At 37.3% G+C, this 16,778-nt stretch overlaps 1 protein-coding gene across 2 annotated transcripts; it reads left to right on the top strand.

The window, feature by feature from the left end:
- The first annotated feature begins 741 nt into the window (after window positions 1–741).
- Window positions 742–16,179, top strand: bsg (basigin). Of its 2 annotated transcripts, none has more exons than XM_042005461.1 (8): window positions 742–953; window positions 8,695–8,863; window positions 9,659–9,747; window positions 10,572–10,708; window positions 10,801–11,077; window positions 14,735–14,747; window positions 14,834–14,906; window positions 15,033–16,179. In XM_042005461.1, the coding sequence occupies exons 1-7, from the start codon at window positions 890–892 to the stop codon at window positions 14,892–14,894; spliced, it is 810 nt and encodes a 269-aa protein (XP_041861395.1). In that variant the 5' UTR covers window positions 742–889; the 3' UTR covers window positions 14,895–14,906; window positions 15,033–16,179. The 2 variants fall into 2 exon arrangements, with proteins under 2 accessions (XP_041861395.1, XP_041861394.1); XM_042005460.1 differs by having other exon boundaries at window positions 743–953; window positions 14,723–14,747.
- Window positions 16,180–16,778: the final 599 nt, after the last annotated feature.

The following is a 16,778-nucleotide window of genomic DNA, read 5'->3' as shown; positions in this document are numbered from 1 at the left end:
CTCTGGGAACAGAAAGTAGACCTGACCCTGATGACCTGAGGGATCTAGTCAGTTTATAGCAAACCAGAAGATCCTGGATGTATTTTGGTCCTAAACCATTCAGTGCTTTGTAAACTAAGAGCAGGATTTTGAAGTCGATTCAGGAAGCCAGTGTAAAGATCTGAGAACTGGAGTTATATGATCCACTTTCTGAGAATACTGAGGATTGAAATCAGTTTTAGTATGTAGACCATAATTTCCTACCTCTGTTGAGGATTTTCTGTGCAGCGTGGGTGACATGAGGAAAATGCTCATAGTTTTATAAGAAACCAGGAAATCAAAACTGAGTCATTATCCAAAAGAAACAAACAAAATCCCTTTTAGTTAATAATGAAAACAGACTATTTCTGCGCAAAAGTTTTTTTTTTTTTTTGTCAGTTTATATTTTTATATTTTTTAGGCATTTGAAACGTATGACTCTACAATGTTATTCATTTGGACTTGCCAAATGCAAATGGCGTTAGAATACTACTTTCAGTGCAGGTCAAAGTGTGACTTTTGTTGTAGAATAATACTAAAATCTAATCTCTATATAAATAATTTCTGAAATGATGACCATTTTTATTTTGGAGTCAGTGTAGAAAATTGGTACTCGCACCATGGTAAAATAAATAAATAAATAATAGTAATAATTTTTGACGTAACCACGCCCAAAAACAGACGTCATATGTACGTGCTGATAAGGGCGTATGTGTGAAGTGCAAGTAGAGGACGACCAACAACATCAGCTCAGTGTTGGAACAGGCAGCTGCCCAGCCTGCTGGAAGCCCGCACGAAAGGAGAAGGTTCAAGAGAACCTAGCCATCCTTTATTTAATTTAACTAACAAGTTGATTCGTAAATTATAAATTATGAAGTTACTGTGGGCTGTCAGTGCCCTGCTCTTGAGCTGCTGGCGAACCAATGCTTCCACAGGTAAGAATTGTGTGTCAGCCATGTTGGTTGGAGATGTAGACTTTTCTATGACCACGAACATTTTGTTAGTCAGAGTCTAATGTAAGCTTTATGTGTTCTTCTTTGTTTTTTAAAGTAGAATATTTTCATAAAGCAATTAAACAACTGTGATGTTCGCTCTGTATAAGGGGCGTCGTACATGTTGTTAAAGCTGGTTCCATTAGGCGTAGCAACGCTGCTAGCGAAACATTAAGCTAATTGGCGGCACCGAAACCTTTCCAACCCGTTTCGTGACTGTTGTGACAACGTTAATATAGTACATTTCGTATTATTTCTAAGCCTCGTATTTTACCGTTTTACATAAACGCTTTTATATTGGTAAAATGTTTTATTTTTGTAACATCAGTTGTAATGTTCATTTACAACGTATACCGGTTCAGTAACGTTTACTGTTGAAGCTAGTGTGACCCCCCACCCCCCCTCAATTGCGTAACGGTTGAAATGACTGTTAATCATCAGTGTACGGCGTTAACTTCCCGTCATTTAAACGTAACTTGATTAAAACAAAACACATTTTGAAAGAGACAGGCTCTTAATCCTTTGATTAGTCTTTCATCGCAGTCTTTTCAGAACTGATGTAACGCCAAATCATGTGACCTCTCTTTCTTGAGTTAAAGCGTTTCACAGCTCATTGGTCGTACTTTGGCCCTTAATGGATGATAGATGTTGCACAGCAGTTGTTCCCCATATTTTGATCACGTACTCGCATTTATATTAACTGATATCGGGAAGGAATGTGAGAGAGGGAGCGAAATGGTGATAAAGCTTCAATTCAAGTCAATGCTTCAATGTGCCATACATTTCGACATCTACACGTGCCCAGACGTATAGGTAAAAAACGTACAATTTTTTGTGTCACGCAATTTAAATTGCCATAAAAAATACACATGATCTGATGTCACCGATCCTGTGACTTGGTTTAAAACTTTGTCACCAGCCGTACCAGCTGTAAACACAGTCCACTTGGTATAACTTGACTATCACAGTACAATATTTTGAGCTTAGTGTACAAATCGGATTCAGCACCAAAAAGGTTTTAGGATAGCAGTGGTAGACCCTAGTCTCTTAGATTTACTATGATCATCTTTAGTGATCACATTTTAACACATTGCTTGTTTTCCAAACTAATGCAAATTGATTTTTGCCTTGCATTGATACAAACTGTAAGACTGTTTGTTTAGTGCTCATGCACTTAAGTCAGATAGAAGTAGCACTCATGGAACTAATTATTTCCTTCTTTGGTAATAATAACCTATAGAAGATATTGAATAAAATTGGAGTTCCCCAGAGCTATAGCTTATACTCCGGCTTAACTTTGTCAGGAAAAGTAGGCTACGAGACAAGCAAGTAGATAAATCTGTTTTGTGTATATAAAGTAGCCAATTTTGTTTTCTTTTACCAGAGCATAAAGTACCTAATGTTCATTTCCAGTAATCTGGTAAAAAGGTGTTGAGTATAGACTCATTTTATTACTGGCCACCATTTTGAGACATCAGCAGCTTCAACAGTTTTTAAAAAAATTATCCTTTTGTGATAAAAGCTTGTGACAGGTCCTCCCCTCAATCACTGGAAACATTGGCATCCCTCTAATGTGATGACAAATCTGTGCTGGTCTACCACAGCTGAGTGATTACAAAGAGGGAAAGTGGGCTAGAGTTTTTTTTCCCCTCTATATCTGGGCTGCACTGATGATTGATTGTTTGGTCGACTAGTCGCTTAGTTTCAGATATATTGACATCCTGTCCAACATTTGTTTATAAATCGGCAAAGTAAAACTTTTTTACAGTGAGTTAAGACATAGATGTTGACAATTTGCTCTGACTTTTATAAAGGTGTAAAATGTTTGTGGAAAAAAATAGTTATTGTCATACATTGACTGACTAAATAATACACATCTCAAATGAAAGTTTGCGATGACCTTTTAAAACATTGTTTATCTCGTTGTGATAGACCCACAAACATCAACGTTTTATTGGAAAAGGCAATACATTGTGTTAACTTTATCTTTTAAAATGTCAATATGCTGTGTTTATTGAACGTGATCTGAGGTTTAAGTTTATGAAAAGCATCTTTTCAGAAACAATCTTTTCAAAAAGGCTGATTAAATTCCTGCTTGATTTGGAAATTTATAATCATTTGGCTGAATGAAAGCAGATCTTTCTGTGGGTAAGATAAAGCATGCAAACGCATAATTTCACATGTAATTTCTTGTTGGTTTTGTCAACAAGGAAAAATAACTATATGCACACACACACACACACACGGAGAGTTCAAGTTACATTTTTATTTTGGGTGTTTCCAGAAGCATTGTTGCTGCAGCCATTGACCTCATTTAAATGTCAAATGCTGACTGAGATATTTGACCTTTTAAAAGAGCCCAAAGCAAAACGTACTGGTTTTAGGTAGTAAAATACATTGAGTATGTTACATGTTGTCAAACTTGGGACAGGGGCTTATATATATTAGGTTATATATTAGGTCATTATATTCATACTTCATTTGCTGTGCTAAAGGGCCATTTATGCTCGACACAGAAAAAATGTGTAATTTGGTTCGTTTTTGGGGGCCTAATGATCCGTCGCTTGGCACAGCTAATGTAGCAACACGACCGGAAACCGTGGGGGCAGAATTAAATAGTAGAGCTAACATGCGTTAGTGCGTTACTGCTACCAACCGGTGTTTGAAACTGATGTCTGAACTCAGGACTGACCACTAGTGGATGAATTAATAACCATGGCAATGTAAAAGATGTATGGAAGTGTGAGGGTGGCGACATGACAATGTTTGAAACTGGCATACTCATTTAAGTATGTAAAGGATTGTAAAAGGGCCTTTTAACACTGTAGATGGGATGTGTTTATAAACAAACCGTGGTAATCATAACATGTATATAGAGTTGGGCCGATACTAGCATCGGAAATACTCAACAATCCTGCCAAAAGTGAGGGGATCGGTATGGGCGAGTATTTCTGTCTAAACACCATCCGATGCCACGCAGACTAAATTATAATTCTTTGTTTCCTATCCAAAACAAAAACACGGACACAGGAAGTTATGCAATCTTGTGTGACCATTGTTTTGAGTTGGTAGGAGAAGCGGCTGCATGTGAGTTACTGTTGTGCTGACATTTAGCATTAGCGGTGGGTTAGCAATCATTAAAAGTTAGAAAATCCCACTAGCAGAGTTTGTTGCCTTAAAGGAAAAGCGCAAAGAATTGCAGCAATAACAAACACTAGCAAATGCTTTAAAGTAGGAAATTTGAAGAAGAAAGCCACAGCAATGACAATGTTTTAGAATTTATTATCCTGGATTAACAGCCCGTCTTTTGTGGGAGACATTCGATGTTAGTCCATTTTCAAGATAGTTTATAATAGAAATTTTTTGACTCAAGTTTATTTACTCAATAATTAAGAGTTCTGTGGCAATCATAGTTTGCATGTGTTAAACATGAACTTTTTAAATAAATATTAAGGCTGTCAAAAATAACGCATTGATGGCAGTAACTAAGTTAAGTAAATAATTTTTTTTAACAGAATTAACTGTTTTTTGTCCCGATTTTGCCCCTTCAGTGAGCGAGCTGACTGGGAAGGACGGCAAATGCCCGAATATCTTAATTTTATAGAAAATCTTATAAGATTTATCATTTGGTGTGAGGTCTGTTACGAGCAAATTCGTCGTGACAATCTGCTCCAAAACGGGTCGTGGCCGACGATCGGAAATATGGAACATGTTCAATATTTACAACCCAAAGTCTTCATGTGTGTGAGGAAAGCCGATGACTCCGTAGATTGTGATGTGGAACGGAATGTAGTCAATCCAGAGAGCGAGCTGACTGGGACGCAAGGAAGGATATAAAGTCCGTGTTCACGCTGTCTCCAGTCTGTTATTTTTTATTTATTTATTTTTTTCCAGTTCTGAATTTTTCTATTAACAGTAGTCCGAACACCACCACCATTCTATCATCTTGTAGGTCCTCTGCCATGCTAAGTGTTGTTTTCTGGTCGTTGCCATGGTTCTTCTTTGTTTTTCCGGTTGTTACTATGTTTTTTTCCTTCGTTTCTGTTTTATAGTTTAACCTGTGCTAGGCCATTGAAAGACAGTAACAATATCATAAATCTAAATCTATGATAAATATAATTTATTTAAATAATAAATTTTACAGACCTCTTAATAAAATAACACAGGTATCGGATTGGTACTTGGTTGGCAGATACCTAAACCGCAGGTATCGAAATCTGTACCGGACAGCATTCCTAAATGTGGGCAAATATGAAGATGAGAGGAATGACGTGATCCTCCAGTTTGGCGCGTCTTTTTTTTTTTAAACTCATACCTTGCCATTTTTGTTCAGGGTTTTACTTGTTGGCATGTATAGGCAATTATGGGATCTTTCAACTGTTCCCCCCTCCTTAAATCCAGTTTAGGAATGTGGTCATGCCTTAGAGATTGCATTTTCGACCGGATGTGATAAAAGACAAAGCCCAAATGTGGCCTCAAATCCCAATGAACTTTGACCTGAAAGTGAAATCGGACAACAGTTTTCCTAACATGGTTATCCATACATTTGTTGTTTTTACTCCATACATGTTAATGACACCAAATGTCTGCTAATGTGGATCCTGCAGTTTTTCGCGATCAGTCATGCTGTATGCAAATCCTCCATTAAATAAATGGCACAATGACCTGAAAACATCCTGTGTTAACCTAGTTAACCATTGTAGACTAAAACAGACACAGTAATCTAAGTTGCAAAAAAGCTATGTTCATTTTCATAGTTTTATGTTGATTATATGTGAAATGTTTTTCATCTCATCTGCTTTTCTGTTCTGTTTATTCATTCATCACATATTAATTTCTTGTGACTGCTTCCTATGCTTTGTGTTGCTTTTAATGAGTTCTTTCAAATGTTAGATTTGTTTTCCTTTTAGGATGACTACTAAGATTTTTTTCTAACAGTATCAAGCTGAACTATTGAGTAATTACTTTTACTAAACCGAACTGTGCTTATTATCTAGTATGCAACACGTTTTAAAACCTATTATCCAGGTTTTGCAAAGTCTGTGCACCTCATTCTCAAATTAAGTTGTTACTGGATTGATCCTTAACTGAGGGTTGCCTAAAATAAATACTCTAATTGTTTTAAGATAGTTTTATATTTTAGAAATGTCTTCATTCTAAAATGAAATTTCTTACCACCACATTTTAGCAGTGCTCTGCAACACATTTGTTAAGTTTCCTAACATTAGCAAAATTTCAGGTTGTTGCTGAGATATATTAACTTTGCAAAGTCAGTCATAGCAAGGTCACTTGAATATTGCTCATCAGAACAGGACAAACTGAAAAGCAAAGTATATGTCCATGCTAAAAAGCACGAAATTATTCCTCAAATAATTTTTTTTTTCGCTGTAAATATAAGATCTATGAGAAAATCTGCTCGTATTTACAAAAATATTTAAGCTTACAGTACCCTTTCATATGTGAACTTTAGTCAGTTTACTGTGTGTTTTCTACAAACAAACAAAGCTGCAGCAGTTGTGAATATAGAATCCTATTGAATATGATTAAACTGTAATGCAACAAATTAGAATCTGAATACCTTTTATTTAAAAAGAAAAAAGAACAAAATTAAAATATAGTGTCATAGTACAATAATGAATTGAAATCTTGGTTTTCACCTTAATAACTGCATTTTTATGTCACATTTTGTTAACTGTGTGTGAACTCAGTGTTTCTCAAAATGATTGGGTGAAAATGATGCTCTGATCAATGTGCTTACTGTCATATTTTCATTTCATTTGTTTTAACTTTCTTGTCTTCTCTTTCCTGTATGCTTGTCTTTTTTTTCCATCATTGCATTTACCATCAATTCATGCAATCACATTGTTTGCTTTAAACCCACCACATTAAAAAAAAATCTCTTAATCTGTTTGCTGGGCTGACTGTTAATGGTGCTCAGCGGGCTTTATTAAATCCCCCCTCTCTCAGATGAAACTAATTGATGACAGCGCAGAGCTGCATTGCGAAGTGATAGGGAACCCCATCCCTGAGGTGCAGTGGTGGTTTATAGAGGGTGAGGAGGCCAATGAGACAATCACCCAGCTGTTTGACGGCGCACGAAATGAACGTGTTAGCATAAATGCCACATATATAGCACATGCCACTAGTAGCATTCACCTCACCAGCCTCACCCTTGACGACTCTGGCACGTATGAGTGCCGCGCTTCCAACGATCCAGACCGCAATGATCTGAAGAAGACACCAAAAATCAAGTGGATCCGCTCGCAGGCAAACATTATTGTGATTGAAAGTGAGTGGCAGAAGAAGCATGAGGAGACTCCAGTCAAAGTAACTGATGCCTCCTCATTAGTGAAGTCCTGGACATTTAGCTCCCGATGCACTCAACTACCTTGATTCCTGGTCCAGTATCCTCTCCATCCTGATCCACCTAGTACACATTTTCCTTTTCCTTTCCTTAAAAGCTCCAAAACCGTTCTGCAGTAGATTAAGAACCTGGTCATAAAGCATGACCCGGCTGCTCCTAATCCTGTATCACCTGTGACAAAATGTCTTCAATCTGATGCCTTTTTTTCCCTTCTTATTTCAAGGGTTAAGTAATATAATAGGCTGTCTTGTGTGTGTGTGTACTGATCATAAGGTTAGAAACTTGCAAATGGCTGTTGTTGTTTTTATTATTATTATTATTATGCAAGTAAAGAACAATATATAATAATTTTGACCAATCTAGTAATACCAAAATAAAAAGAGGTGTCAGATTACGTCTTGGTAGATGTTTTGCCAGCATTTTCCTTGTAGATATTCCTGTGGCTCAGAGCCCACTGAACTGTAGACACAGAAGAAGCCAACTAATTATTAAACCTAGACTCTCAGCCATGGGGTAGCTTTCTGCCTTGTGGCTCAGTATTATCTCTCTTACTTAAAAAGAACTGAAGCAAAACTACTGGGTTACCATTTATTATTTGACAGGCAGTGGAACTGCCAATGTTTTATCTCCAATTTGTTGCTTCTTCTGCATGCATTTATCAATTGACCTTTCCCATGTCCTTTTTTGTAGTTTTACTGTATCTATTACCCCTTTCATTAAAGCTCCTTCTCTTTCTCTCATCTTTCTGTTGGTGGGCCAGATCTCCTCATTTTGGGGAGCTCTTTCCACCTTAGAGCTGTGTGCATTTAGTACACAGCTCAAACTTTGGTCACATTCTTCTTTTGCTTTGACTGGATTTATTCATTTTATTTCTTTATTCTTAGACACGGTGAGTAAATAGAGCTTGTTATCAACTTGGTTGGTAATTCTAAGATTTGTATCCAAACATTCAACACTTAACAGCTGTCTTAACAATAAAGTTGCATGACTCAGCCCCATATTTAAACCTGGCAATAGCAAGAGTTGTACAAGCTGGAAACTGTGATCATTGCTTCTCTAAAGAGAAACAATGATGTTGTAATTCACCCTTACATATACTTAAATTTGTTGTGATCATTGGGCTGTCATGTATGTTATGTCCTGCAACAAAATCATTCATTTCTCTTGGCATTTGTTAAGTGTCTCAGTGTATTTATTTATTTATTTGAGCCAGTGATACCTTATGTAACTGAATGTTGTTGCGATTAAACAGCCATAAACATGTTAACCTGTAAATATTGTTTAAAAACTGAATGTTTCTTTTTCTTCTTTTATGGTAAGCCCCAAACATCATAACTGAACCTGCTGAGGTCAGAAACCAAACATCTGTTGAACTCAGCTGCAACTTGACAGACCATAGCCTTCCCATAAAGGGTTCTCACTGGACACACAATGGCAAAATCATTGAGGAGTCAAAGACGACTGAAGACAAGTCTTTCACATCTCTCCGGTAAGAAAAATTATTTATCCAAGAATTATATGAACTGGTATGCTTTGCAGTTACTGTGTAACATCAAATGTTTATGGTAACAGCAACTAACCTAATACTCTTTTTTTATAGAAGGATGTTTACTAGCCTTACGTTTCGTTCTGATTTTGTCCATTATTCCTGCACTGTGTATTTCTGGCTATGCCACAACAGCAAATTGCTGCCATTCTCTTCTAATGTTGTCACCCTCATGAAGTGATATTGTCCATCATCCCTTCTACACCCTGACTGCCTCCACTAGCAGCAGAGCTGGGGGTGCCATTCAGGCATTCACCACTTCTGATTAGCAGGGAGATATGGACCGTACAGACATGCAGCTTTGCTGGCAGTCTTGGCATCAGGGAACAGTGCCCCTAACAATGCGCTCTCTTGGCTTGGCCTCAATTTCTCACTACAAGGAGAGGGCAGGACTAAAGGACAGTAGCAGCAGATTAAAGTGACACTGATTCAGAAGGGGAATTTCAAATATTCGAGTGGACAAGCCACTTCTCTTTTACCCCAACTCCTGGGCATAAACTAAATTTTATTGTGGATTTTCCGCTAGGTTAAGTGGAAAACTAATCACAGCAATAAAAGTGGCTTTAGCTTTGGTCACATGCTAGGTGCCTTGGTCCAGAGGGGAAAACATACATTTGAATGTATTTTCTTTCCTTAAAAATCTCAAACCCATTATGTTTTATGTTAATGACTTTTTTTTTTTTTTTTTTTTTTTTTTTTTTGTTCCTTTTTTTGTTTTTTTCTCTCCCTTCTCCATAGGTTGGAAAAGATCACCTATCATTCTAGTGGGCAGTATGAGTGTGTGTTCCATACTGATCCAGAAGTGAAGAAAACAATTGAGGTCAAAAGTGAGTTGATGACTGTCATGAATGTCGTGTTCAGTGGTCATTTATTAACTTGTACATGTTTGCTTTTTTGTATTGACTAACATTTTTCTATTAACATCTTTTTAACATGTGTACTGAAATACAACAAGAAAATATGACACTGTTTGAGCTAGAGGGTAGATAATATCTAGGAATTCCATAAGATAATATGGCTGCCTTGTTCTCTTTTCTGGTTTAGCAACTTTTGTAACTTTTTATTGGGAGAGGTGCTACAAACATAACACCTTATTATTGTTGTTATTACGGTTGCAGCAAAGGAGGACAGAACAAGGTGCTCTGCACGTTGTTACTTTTATCAGATAGTCTTAACTTCATGATGCTATTTATTTCTTGAAGTGAATTCTGTCCTAAGATTTCTTTGTTTCATATTGTTGTACTTTTTAATTCTCTTTGTAAAGCTCTTTGAAAAATTGTTTTGAAAAGGTACCGTATGAATAGTTTTCTTTTTTTTACTATTTTAAACATTATGTCTTGATTATCTCTATGGTCCAGAAGCGTCATGTCAAGGATGGAGTGGCAACAATTTCAAGGGCTGTTTGTCATGAGTTAATATGGTTCTATTGATTAGTTAATGGTAGGCCAGGGTAGTGAATTGATTTGTGGAACTTCTGAATGTGAGCCTGAACATCAAAGGAATGCTAAATGCATTTCAATGATTACTTATTTTAAACGTATATTGTTTGGTATCTCATTATGTAAAGATATATCTTTCCTTTGGTAAATTGTCAAAGAGGCAAGTCATTATTTCAGAAATTCATTATAACTTGATTTTTTTTTTGGTGCAGCTGTTCCACATGTTTCTGCCTCCAAGCACTCAGAGCATGGTAATGAGAACGACAAGGGTGTGATGACCTGTGTGAGTCATGGCTATCCACTGCCTACTGATTGGGTCTGGTTCAAAGAGGAGGATGGCAACCGAAAGGTTAAAAAATATCAATCTAGATCAATACATTGATTCAATGTGAAATGTTCAAATAATTAATTATTTCTAACTTGTTTAAACATAATCCTCAGGCCATCATCAACGGCACTGGTGACAGATATGAGATCAAGAGCACCCCTAACAAAACCACTCTGACCATTAATGAGCTGAGCATCGATAACGACATTGGGGACTACATTTGCTCTGGAACCAGTGAACTTGGCACAAGCGTCGACAAGATCTACCTGCGTGTTCGCAGTCGCCTGGCTGCTCTCTGGCCCTTCCTTGGCATTGTGGCTGAGGTCATCATCCTTGTGACCATCATCTTCATCTATGAGAAGAGGAGAAAGCCTGATGAGGTCAATGATGGTACGTATTCACATCCTTAAGATCACTATATATCACACCAACTTTATTTTTCATATGTAATGCCAGATAAGTTGAAGTTTGCCTTGCTGTTGGTTCAATTTTGTGAGTTGATGTTAAGATGATGTGTCTGGGGTGGGATATGATAACTTTACACTGAAATATTCGTCTTGTCGAACTGCAAATTGATGATAAATGATCTCCCTAGATTGCATTTAAGAGGCCAATCACAACAGACTTCCCATGGTACCCCCCCCACCCCCACCCCCACTTCTATCGATCGTCTTGTTATTTTTTCTTTATTTCAAATTGTTTTAAGTGAATGAACTCTATGGACACTTGGAGAATAAGCACTGTACCTATCATCTTACTGGTATATGTGACAGAAAACCACCTTTGTAGAAGCAGAGCACCCCAGACACTTGGGCTCTGCTGCAGGCAAAAGTGACTCAAATCTGACTTTTTTGCCCCTTTGTGACCCATAGAGTTTCCCTCTTCATTATACATATTTATTTTTATCATTACAAAGTTTTCTTTTGAGATGAAAAATAATTTTACATGGGCATCCTGAGCTTAGACTGCAGTTGAAAATTTAGATTTACAGAAACAACAATTGCATACACTTTACTTGGGAGTTGGAAGTTAATTAAATGGAGCATCAGTCACAAGTACTTGATTCCAGTAATTGTAAAGTGGTAATGAGTCACTCAGAACATGTCTTATGAGATGTAGTTTTCTTCAGTGCCAGGCTTGAAACAGCTAAAGACTCCCCATTCACAAGGTAGTGAGAACTGCAGGTGCATGCATTCAGTCTGAATGTCTGTTGCCTTTTTGAGATTTTAATTTTTCATATTTTTATATGTAGTTCAGGTATTTGCTTCCACCGCTGTTTAAGCAAAATGTGATTTTTAGAATTTTTTTTTGTTTTTATTTTTTAATTTACATTGTGACTTCTCTGTTCGCTGCTGATTTTGCATTTTGGTAAGTGAACAAAACTGCATGTCAGACTGAAGTGGTTGAGCTGAGATCACCACGCTGTAAAGCTATGGGAGTCTGAATGAACTGCTTTCATAGTAACCACTTCTCAGAGGAATTTTCTCAAAGATTTGGTTACTCTTTCACTGGCCCTAAATGTTAATACAGAGCAAGCTTCCATGATTCGCTTACACTTTTTGGTCTTTGAAATTTTTTTGAGCCAATGAAAGGGTCTTTTGAGAAACTGAAAACTAGTGTAACAGTTTGAAAAGTAATTTGGTAGGTTGAGTAAAAGAGGTTTTTGCTGTCTTGCATGCTTTCTGCATCTTGAATTTAATGCATGTCAAATGGTAGGCAGCCTTCTTAGGATCAGTAAAACCATGTACCATTTGTCTCATTCATTATTCGGTCAGAGGTAACTTATTATGCCTTATAATGTGAAAGTTCTTGCTCGGGTGTGAATACTGCCACTATACATGCCAGGATGTGTGTTAGCGCTCAGTTAAACTGTGTTTACCGTTTCTTAATACAGCCTTTGCTGTGTTCCTTTTTGTCATTTGCTTGTATTGCATGAGCCTCTGTGATGCTAAGAGGTGACTTGGGTCAATGCATTGAACATCTATCAGTAATTTTTAAACATTATTGCAGATTTACCAAAAAGATTCAGAGTTGATGGAGTGAAGTTTGGTCATTTATCTTTTGGTTTAAACTCTCAAATGAATTTGTGAGACATATTTTTGCATTGTTTGTCAGGTATGCATCAGGTGGGCATGCATCTATTCATATGTAGTTGAATTTGATCATTATTTCATTGCAATCATCTCTGAGGATGTCATGCAACAACCTCAATTTCCAAAAAAGCTTGGATGGTGTGTAAAATGTGAATAAAGAACAGAATGCAATGATTTGAAAATATCATAAACCATAATTTTATTCATAAAAACATCACACTTAATGAGACATTTGACTATATAATAAAAACTTTTGTCTTGTATTAAAGATAGCAACACATCTTGAAAGTTGGGCCACGGTCATGTTTCTCACAGCAGTGTGTAAACATTAGAACAGAGGACATCAACTGCTGGACTTTGGGTAAAGGAATGTTGCCTCATACTTGTCTGATGGGATTCTACATTGCACCAAAGTCGAATTTAGGGTTATATAATGTTTAAAAAAAAAAAAAAAATTATTATATATTTAAGATTTTTTCAATCAGTAAAACTAAAGGTAGACCAGTCCGACATCGACTCTTTAGCTAAGAAACTATGTTGTTACAGATGCAGTTTTGTACGTTTTTGTTGAAATATGCTGTCCTATATTTAAACATCTGGATTGAGGCAAAAGCTGCTCTTAAACCTGCTACATCCCCAGGATCATCTCATATGAGTTATTTGCGATGGGTCTGGTAAAATGGTAAATAGTCTGTATTTATATAGCGTTTTACTATACCGAAAAGGATACCCAAAGCGCTTTACGTTATACATCACATTCACACACTGATAGCGGAAGCTGCCATGCAAGGTGCTAACCACGACCCATCTGGAGCAATTTGGTGTTCGTGTCTTGCTCAGGGACACCTCGGCATGAGCTCTCTAAGCCAGGATTGTCTTGTAGCCCGGCAACCTTCAGGCTACAAGACGACCACTCTACCCACTGAGCCATGCTGCCCCGAAAGATTGACCCCTGTTCCTTTCTCCTTTATTAGACTGTTAATTCCCACAGTCTGTAGACTGCCTCACCCCTCATTTCCACTGGATCTGCGTTGGCTATGTTACGGCTGCACCGCAGCCTCCGCTGCTATTTGCTGCCGTTTTAGATAGTGGTTTGGTTTCCACCGAGTGCGCCGCAGCGCATATCAGCAGCGTCCCAGAAGTGCTTTGTTGCAGTGCTCCACTAAATAAATGCATCAAGCACGCACTAAGAATGCATCAAATTCCGCAGTTCAGATAGGAGCAGACAGGAAATCAGACACGGGAGCAGTGTAAAAACTTTATTTTTCAAATTAAGAGCCCCCGTGCAGGTTTGCTCTGCTGAACCTTGAAAACGTGTTTTTTTAATAATGGACGACAAGACGTTCATCCTGGAAGTGGAGAATCACACGATTCTCCAATTCTGCTGGGATTTTGCAGATCCAAAATAGGCAGGCTGCACTTGTAGGCGCTCCACACCTGACACGCTCTCGGTGAAGATTGACGCACCACAGAGGTCTAAACAAAACTGTGGCACAGCCATAACGTGGCGGACACACACCCGGTGGAAATGAGGGGTTACTCCTGTCACACAGTCAATAGAATAAGTTAAATTATAATTTAAAAATGTATAAATGTTCCATATTCTGTGTCTATCAGTGACACCATCCTAAGGTGCTCTTTCAGTACCCAGCCATGATACTGACCTGTTGCTAATGAACGTCATAAGCTGCAACTTGTTTCTCCAGCTGATTTTTAATGAGACTGAATAATGTCTCACGTTTAACATTGTTGGTTGATGTCACATTCAGGTCTTGGCATTCTGTTTTTATTTACCAATTATGCAATGTCCCAACATTTTTGGAGTTGAATTTGTATAACATTCACTACCATCATATTTTGGAAGGTTGGAGGCATGCTTCTCTGTCAGAGGTAGTTTGCTATTAACTTTTTTTTTTTTTTATTCCTCCCTTCATCTGTACAGATGACGACTCAGGATCTGCTCCTCTGTAAGTACAGCCACCATCTTGCTGCATTTACTGCTTCTTTGCATTTTTGCCATTTGTTGCAGAGCTCATGTTGTGTTGTGTTTCAGGAAGAGCAACTCCAATGCAAACCACAAAGACAAGAATGTGAGGCAAAGGAATTCTAACTAGAAGCTGAAGGAGGTTCGTAAAACCATCCATGAGGAATGAAGCTGAAAAAATAGTGACACTGGGCTGCTTGTCTCTGTCTGCATTGTATAGAATAACCAGTAGAAAAGGTTTGTCATTCTTTTCCTTCTTTATTTCTAGATTGGCATCCAGATGGCACTCCAGGATTCAGCTGTTGTGTGGCACATCATACTGTGCACCCTGCAATTTAATAAGTACCTTTTTGTGCTTGGGTGTTTTTAATGTTTAAAGAAAAAATGATTTCCTCCTTTAATTTTCTTCTATATTCTTCACATTGTGCGCCAAACTTCATAGTGTGAAATACTTTCTGCTTGAGGCCATTGGGCAAATATTGCATGAGTTTATATGCTGTTTTAGCAAAATGTGTGTTGTAAAATCTTTAGAAATGTAAATGTGAGGAATGCTTAGTTTGTGACGATCTTTTAGTGCTGCTGCTTCCTGCACTGACCTCACAGTTGCCACTCTTTGCTTTTTATATTCTTCGATCTGAAATGGTCACTTGTGAAGCAGCACAAGATCTCAGAGGATCCAAAACGACTTCTGATCCTCATGCATCACTGCCATTCTCATAAGAAAGAATGGAGCGTGTTTGAAGTCACCTGTTTGATCTGTCTCAACCTCACCACAAACCTCCTTTAGCAGAGTTGTATACTTTGCCTTAACAAGCACCATTTCTTTTGTCTTCTTGCAGTTACTCATTAGAAACTTATCTCTGACGCTTTAAATTACAGAAATTGTTGTGGTTTAGACTTGTCTAGGTTTTTTGTTTTTGTTTTTTTTTTTTTGTTTGCTTCAAGAAATTAAGTTTTGAATAGGAATGTTTTTAAATGCTTTTTTTTCCTATTTACATTTTAAATTGAAATTTTAGTCAATATGTTTGTCTATGTCACACCCGCAGTGTAAATTAACTCTAAAGGACCACGTGCAAGAGAAGTAAACTGTTGATTCTGTAGAAGGCAACTTTAATACTTTGAACATGTCTGAAACTGCTGAAGGAAAAAAGTGGACTTAGTTTTATTTTCACTCATTGTGAACTGAAACTGTTGCGATTGTTGAACGGTTGTCTCTGTTTTCTTCACTTTGTAGATAGTTCAGAAGCCATATGTTCCATTTAACCTGAGTAGTGTTGTGATTGGATGTTACCATTTCAGAGTTAAAGAAATGAAGACCTAGCCAGAGTTGTGTAAATTGTTGTACTTTCCACAAACATGGAATAACATCTGTTGTACAACTTGCACAAACTGAAATAAAGGTATTGAAATAAAAACTGTTTGCTTTATTTTAGTTAATTTATTTTACTCTAAAGGCTGAGTAAGAAGTATTGAAAGACTAAAAGATTTTTTTGTGAAGGGTCATGGTAATTCACATCTCTGGCATAGTGCCATGTTATTAGTAGTTTAAATCTTTCTAAAGGTTCTGTTTTCAGGAACATGACACATTAATTTGAAAACAAAAATTACAGGCATTAATGTCTTGATCTGCCCACTTTAATGGAAAGTTTATAAAGACCCCATGATACTCATTAAAATGTATTCTATGCTTCTACATTAAGGCTATAAAATGCATTGTATCAACACAGAGACACACAAAGTTTAAGTGTTACCACAAACGCTATGTAAACAGAATATGCTCTACTAGGTCCATTAAATATGCATATCCCTAGAGAAAGTTTTCAAGTTCCCTCAGCTGGAAATGATGCAATCTTTATTTTGCCCACAAGATGGAGCCATTTGACCAGTGTAGCCATGACCCAACGGGAAGGCTCTCAGCTACTGAGCAACAGGCGGGCGTTTTTGCTATCCTCCCAGCCTAATTAAAAACTCATCTAAATAATGGTTGGTATTGTTACTGGTCAGCTGACCACAG

Source organism: Melanotaenia boesemani, chromosome 14 (assembly GCF_017639745.1).
Source record: "Melanotaenia boesemani isolate fMelBoe1 chromosome 14, fMelBoe1.pri, whole genome shotgun sequence".
Classification (NCBI taxonomy): Eukaryota; Metazoa; Chordata; class Actinopteri; order Atheriniformes; family Melanotaeniidae; genus Melanotaenia; species Melanotaenia boesemani.
Note: the sequence above shows the minus strand (reverse complement) of the source record. Positions and strands in the feature narration are given on the sequence as shown.